Source organism: Fukomys damarensis, unplaced genomic scaffold (assembly GCF_012274545.1).
Source record: "Fukomys damarensis isolate Sample0158 unplaced genomic scaffold, DMR_v1.0_HiC HiC_scaffold_27, whole genome shotgun sequence".
NCBI lineage: Eukaryota > Metazoa > Chordata > Mammalia > Rodentia > Bathyergidae > Fukomys > Fukomys damarensis.
Genome location: NW_022900939.1, coordinates 5,534,373 through 5,541,353, shown reverse-complemented (window position 1 = coordinate 5,541,353; position 6,981 = coordinate 5,534,373). Strand labels below are relative to the sequence as shown.

The window sequence follows — 6,981 nt, the reverse complement described above, 5'->3', positions numbered from 1 at the left end:
ACCTCACCTCGGGACCCTCACCTCCGGGGCCATAACCTGGGGGCCCTCACCTCCGGGACCCTCACCTCCGGGGACCTCAACTCCGGGGACCTCACCTCGGGGGACCCTCACCTCCGGGACCCTCACCTCCGGGGACCTCACCTCGGGACCCTCACCTGTGGGGGGTTCCCACCTCAAGTGGTTGGGGCCCTCGGCTCCAGGGGCCTGGGAGGAACCTCACATCTCGGTTGCAGAGCCCAAGGGTGTGCAGGGAGCTGCTCCCAGCCTGACGGGCACACTCGTGCTCACACACACTCCCCCTGGCACACACACTCCCAGGCTGAGGCCTCGGGCTTCTGCGGAGACCCCGCGGGAGGCGGCGTCCTGGCCCCCGGGCAGGCGGGTACCTGGTTCCCCGTGCAGCAGGCCGGGCCCCGGCTCCAGGCCATCAGCCTCACCGTCGGACACCTCCAGCGGGGGGCTCTGCCGCTCGCCCTCCTCCTCGTCCGAGCTGGGCTGAGCCGGGGACAGGGACGGGTACTGGACGCACATCCGGGTCACGTAGGGGACCTGGGAAGTCGGGGCAGGGAGGAGGCCAGTGAGAGTAGGGGGTGGGGGGCTGTGGAGGTCACGGCTTGTGGTCAGCAGGGCACACGGGTTCACAGCTGCAGGACTCCACTCGGGAGCTTGGGGATAAGGGGTGTGGGCTCCGGAGTGCGCCCGGGGCGGGCAGGAAGCCCCGCTGGGTAAGAGTCGCCTCAACTTCCCGAGGGGCTTGGGGATGGGACAGGCGCCTACGCACCTGGTGGCCGAGGCCAGCGTGGGGCGGCACCATGGGGGCGTCGAGGACGTGCATCTGCTCCAGCTCCATGTGGCGGTACAGCTGCTGCAGCTGCGGGGGCTGCACGCTCTGCAGCTCGGTGAAGTGGCTCTCGGGGAAGGCCTCGAACTCGCTGTGCACGTGGTGGGGGTGGAAGTCCCAGTAATGGTCTGCGGGGACAGCCAGGGCCGCAGTCACCGACCGGGTGCGTGCAGCAGAGGGGCAGCAGGCTGGGGTCCTGCGACAGCCACGCGCCCTGGTGCCGGTGGGGGAGCGCCAGGGAAGGTCTCGGTACCTTTTCCGGGAACAAACACCGCCACGAGCCCGAGGGGCTTCCCGGGCACAGTTTGGAGCCCAAGCACGAAGTGTGGTGTAAAAGGACGAAGGAGTTTTCTCACGGGGCCCAGAGGGAGTGTGGGTGCAGGTGTGCATGTGTGCGCATGGACAGACGCTGGGCAGCCGTCCACTCTGTCTCACACAAACACAGTCACACATCCCTAAGATATGAAGTGTGTCTTTCAGTTCCAGGCTGAATTTCCAAGAGTCTCTTTCTTTTTTTCTTTCCTTTCTTTCCTTCTTTGATTCTGTCCGCTTTCCCTCCTGCTCTGCCTCCCTCTCTCCTTCCTTCCTTCTCTTGTTTTTGTTTTGTTTTGTTTGGTTGGTTTGGTTTTTTTGAGACAGGGTCTCACTATGTGATTGAGACTGATCTGGAACTCACTATGTAGCCCAGGCTGGTCTCGAACTCATAGTGATCCTCCTGCCTCAGCCTCCCGAGTGCTGGTGCGCCACCATGCCCAGCTTTCTCTCTCTCTCTCTCTCTTTTTTTTTCATTCTGGAGCCTCAGGCATGCCTACTGATCTGGGATCTGGAACTCACTATGTAGCCCAGGCTGGTCTCGAACTCATAGTGATCCTCCTGCCTCAGCCTCCCGAGTGCTGGTGCGCCACCATGCCCAGCTTTCTCTCTCTCTCTCTCTCTTTTTTTTTCATTCTGGAGCCTCAGGCATGCCAGGCAAGTACTCTACCACTGAGCTGTTTCCCCAGCCCTTTTTATTTTCTAATTTGAGACAGGACCTCGATGTAGCCCAGGCTGGTCTCGAACTCATAGTGATCCTCCTGCCTCAGCCTCCCGAGTGCTGGTGCGCCACCATGCCCAGCTTTCTCTCTCTCTCTCTCTCTTTTTTTTTCATTCTGGAGCCTCAGGCATGCCAGGCAAGTACTCTACCACTGAGCTGTTTCCCCAGCCCTTTTTATTTTCTAATTTGAGACAGGACCTCGCTAAGTTGCACAGGGCGACTTTGAGCTTGAAACCCTCCTGCCTCAACCTCCCCAGCAGCTGAGACTAGGACCTGCTGTATGATTCTGCGGCGTGGTAGCTTCACCATGCAAACCTGACCCCAAAGCCCCATTCTAGAAGTCAGAGGCGCAGCTGTGCGGCTTATGAGGCCCGTGCCCTGTGAGAGGAGGGCATCACCATCAGTTGGCCCGGCCACTAGGAGGCTGTGTGACTTAGACAAAGCTGGATTCCAGCACTGGATGTGCCATTTACTTCTGCTGCGTCGAGATTCTTGGCCTGGTTCCTGTCGGTGACCTACGACCCCCATCACATGGATGTGCAGCACGGAGGAAATGAACCGGTGCCTACAGCTTGCTTTGGCTAGAGCCTGCCCAATCGCGACCCCACGGCCCTGCACTGTGCTTTCACCCCACAGGGCGATGGCGAGGGCCCCGGTGTTTAGCGAAGGGTTGCGGGGGCTCTGGGAGTCAGGGATCAGCCCCAGCTTCCTCTTTGGCTGTAGACTTCCCTACTCCTGACCTGCTGCCTGCACTGGGGGTTGGACCCAAGGCCTTTGCACTGAGCTGCACCCCCATACCTTTTATTTTTGAGACACAGTGGGGGCCCCTTCCCACAGCCTGCTGGGCACTGAGGCTCAGAGGACCTCGATCAGTATTTGATTACCATGGTTGACAAAAGCCATCTCTTTTTTTTTTTTTCTTTCTTTCTTTCTTTTTTTGAGACAGGGTCTCGCTATGCAGTTCAGGCTGGCCCTGAACTCAAGGTGATTCTCCTGCCTCAGCCTCCTGAATGCTGGGATCACAGGTGTGCGCCACCACAATCAGCTTCCAAAAGCAAATTGCAGTGTGTCTTTTAAATGTACCAGACACCGTGCTAAGCATCTAATTCATCACATTATCACCTTCATCTTCACCCTGGTCCTGGGGAGAGGGCTACGATGTGTGGTCTTCCTTTTACATACAAGGAAATGATGACTCAAACAGGGTCTGTTTAGTCATTGGTAGAATCAGGATCCAGACCTGCTTGTGTCTGTCCGGAGACCAAACTGTAACTACTACCCCACACCACGTCTGAGGGCAGACTATTAGTGAAACTTTAAGTAAGACCTGTGGGGATTCTCAGAGACTCAGCTGGCTGCTCTTATCCACCCCCATCCTCCCTCACCCATCCACCATCTGTTACCTATCACGCATCGTCCACCCGTCCGTCCACCCGTCCGTCCACCCGTCCACCATCATCCGCCGATCCACATCCGCCCTCCAGCCAGCCAGAAATAACCGATCTGAGCTCTCGTTTCCTCCCTCTTAACCAAAGGCCAAAGTCTTGTCCACACCTCCCTGTGCTTTCTCAGTTATCACCAGGACTCAACAACATGATATTTAAAACAAGTCCCCGTGGAAACTGAAGCTTACGAGTCATCCAGGTGACCTTAACTCCTCAGAACAGAAACCCCAGCCTGGAGTCCAGGGCTCTCCCAGGGGAGCGAAAGGGCATTCAAAACAGAAGAAGAGGAGGAGTCAACAGTACAGGAGCCAGGAAGAACCTCAGGAAGTCACAGATATTTACAGTAGGGCTTCTGGAACCCAGCCCCTCCTGAAAACTGTTCAGGTGTGGAAACTGAGGCCCGGAGAGCAGAAAGTTGAAGGTCTTGTAGCACCTGTTCCTCTCCTCTCTGTTAAGAGTTTTAATTCTTCCCCTGTGATGACTGCGGACCAGGTTAGGTCACATTCATTTGTCAGCCATCTCGCAATGGGCCTGGCATATGGAAGACGTGGGGTCCGTTATTAGGAGGGACGGCCTGGAGGTGTAGAGAAAGCCAGAAAGGGGGTGAGTGACAGGCCGGACGGGTGTGCGCAGGAACTGACGGGTGGGCTCGCTTCGTGGTGTGCAGGGGTGAAAGGGTATGGAGATGTGGGTGGGTGGACAGATACAGCCATACTTTAGAACCCTCTTTCCTCACTGATCCCAGCACGAAGAGCAAATCATGTCATACCCACGAGCACGGCTACTATTAACATAAAAGGAAGCAGAAATGACAAGTATCGGTGAAGATGTGCGGTCAGGACCTTTGTGGGCTGTGATGGGATTGCAGAAATGGCGTGGATGCTCTAAAAACAATAAAGCAGCTCCGCAAAAACTCAGCAGTAGAATTACCATAGGCCAGGAGGTCCACCCGAGTCCACATGCAAAAGGGTTGGAACAGGCGTCTCGGGACGGACGGGTGGTGGACACCGTGGTCCCTACGTACTGTGGGGTGCTGCTTGGTCTTCTACCTGTGTCACCACACGGGTGCACCTCGAGGGGACTGAGCTGAGTGACCAAATAACGTGTGGTTCCTTTTATGTGAGGTGCCTGAAAGGGTCAAGTCCACAGTGAGAGAGGAGTGGAGTGGTGCTCGGCTGTGGTGGCCCGTGCCTGTAATCCTAGCATTCCGGGAGGCTGAGGCAGGAAGACCGCCAAGTTGGGGCGATTTAGCGACTTAGGAAGACCCTCTCATAAAATAAAAACAGGACCGAGGATGCATCTCAGGGCAAAGGCCAGGGGTTCAATCGCCAATACAACGGCAGCCACAGCAACAACAATAAGTAGAATCAGTGGGCAGAGACGCAGTTTGGGGAGATGACTTCCAGAGGTGCAAATGCGATGGGACGCTCGGAACGGGGAGTCAGCGGCTGTGTGCTCCAAAGCCACCGGAGACAGCTGACCCCGGGAACACCGCTCCTGTCCACAGATCTCTACGGGGGAAGAACGCCTTTCAACCTAGATTCTGCACAGAGCCAGACTGCCGTTCATCAAGCGACAGAGGAAAGACAGGCAGCAAACGCAGAGGTGCCTCACCCCCTGCACACCCACCCTTAGGAGGCTCTCATGAGATCACGGTTTGCCAGGCCCTGGACTGTTTCTTTGCTTTGGTTTCTTGAGACAGGGTTTCGATATATAGTTCAGACTGGCCTTGAACTCACTACATAGCGCAGGATGGCCTGGAACTTGAAGGAGTCCTCCTGCCTCAGCCTCCCAGACTGCTCTTAAATGCTCATACCCCCCACACACACATACCAAACTCTCCAACAGGGCTGGACATGGCTGCTGGTACAGCGCTTGTTTATCCTGGGTGAGCTCGAGGGCTCCCACCACAGAAAACAAAAACAAGGAAACCCCCTCCTGCAGATAAAGTCCCCACTACGGGGCCTTGGACTTTGGGTGTTCCCAGCCCTGCCCTTCCACCTGTCCTGTCGCCTACCTCCCACTCCTTTCATTCCCAGCCCTGGGCCGGTGACCCCACAGACCCTGCTGCCTCCTCACCCTGTGCCCTTACCCTCCTGCTGCCTCGGGAAGCACTAAAGCTGTCAGAGGCACCCGAGTTTCCTGGCCCTGTCCTCAGCACAGTGCCAGAGCTCACAGAGGATGATGTGCATTACTTTGCTGAATCTCACAATTCTGTGGGGTACTTTCCTGCTTTTTTCCCCTCTCCCAGTACTGGGGATTGAACCCTAGGGCCTTCACACTGAGCTACATCCCTGTCCTTTATTTATTTATTTTGTTTGTTCGTTTCCAGTGCCAGGGATCGAACTCAGGACCTCAGTTCTTGCACTTGTGAAGCAGGCACGGCTCCACTGAGCTAAACCCCTGGCCTGCAAGACTGGATTTGAACTTGCAATCTCTCCTGCCTCAGCCTCCCTGAGTGCATGCTCTCTATTTTACAGATGAGGAAACGGAAGTTCAGAGAGGCTCTGTTCCTAGGGGGATGAGCACACGGAACCAGGACTGGACCCAGGTACTCCCTGCAGCCTCGTCACTAAGCATAACTACCTAAAAAACGTGACTACAGAAGTGGCAGGAAGACGGGAGTGTCCTTGTCACTCCTTAGGTAACGCCTTCCAGCAGGTGGAAGGGGCAGGGCCAGGTACTCCCAAACCTGGGGGCTTTCAAGGCTCTCAAGCAGGGGTCACCCCTGCAGCTCCACCCCTCAGGGACGGGGGCCGGGAGGAAGCAGCTCTGAGATGGGACAGCCCAGCCACCAGGGGGCGCCCTTCGCACACCCAGCAAGAAGGAGAGGAAGGTGGGGCGCGGGTTACGGGGAGGCTTGCCCTCCACCACGGTGTGTGGGTTTCCCACGGAGAGGATGGAGTTCTTCTTTACACTTACAAATAAGCTCTCAGAGGATCTCTTTAAAGTCTTTCTAGCTCTGGGGTTCTCCTCCCCCCAGGGATCGAACTCAGGCCTTGCACTTGCAAGGATGGCGGCGTCACCGAGTTAAATCCCCACCCCAGCCCCTCTCTTTTTGAGAAAAGTCTCACCATGTAGTTCTCACTAGTATAGTCTCACTATGTAGCCCAGGTTGGCCTTGAACTCAAGGCAGTCCTCCTGCCTCAGCCTCCCAAGTGCTGGAATAACAGGCGTGTGCCACCATGCCCAGCTCCCAAGATCCACTCTGGGTCTCTATCAGAGCTCCTGCCTGGGTCCCTGGCACCCCCGCCAGGGTCTCCTCGGCCCTGATTTGCTCTAGGAAAAGGCTGGACCTTGCAGAGGACAGCAAGACCCAGCCAGAGCAGGGGTCCCCTAAGCCAGGACACTCCCCACCCCACCTGTTTCTGGCACTGGCATCATGGGCGAGGCCAGGGTGCCGCGCCTCGCACTGGGCAGTGGCCGGGGGGCCGGTCCCCGCCCAGCAGGGCCCTGTGGAGCCCCGTGGCTCCGGACGTGTCCACAGGGACAGACAGGCTGTGCGGGAGGAACGCTGGCTGGCCCGGACCCACTCACCGCTGTGGCTGTCGCCATCACTGCTGAGGTACGGGTAGTACTCGTGTGGGGGCCGCTGGTACAGGTCGGCGTCGTAGGAAACCAGGTCTTCCGACGGCTGTGGGGAGAGGGCGGCAGGGCTGCAC

General features: G+C 57.4%; 1 protein-coding gene across 1 annotated transcript in view; it reads right to left on the bottom strand.

The window, feature by feature from the left end:
• Window positions 1–6,981, bottom strand: part of Spi1 (Spi-1 proto-oncogene) — a 10,851-nt gene that overhangs the window by 1,152 nt on the left and 2,718 nt on the right. The window contains exons 2-4 of the mRNA XM_010612675.1: window positions 6,857–6,953; window positions 782–969; window positions 387–549 (exon numbers count right to left, since the gene is read on the bottom strand). Coding sequence (XP_010610977.1) covers window positions 387–549; window positions 782–969; window positions 6,857–6,953 — 448 coding nt within the window. The remainder of the gene's footprint in view (window positions 1–386; window positions 550–781; window positions 970–6,856; window positions 6,954–6,981) is intronic.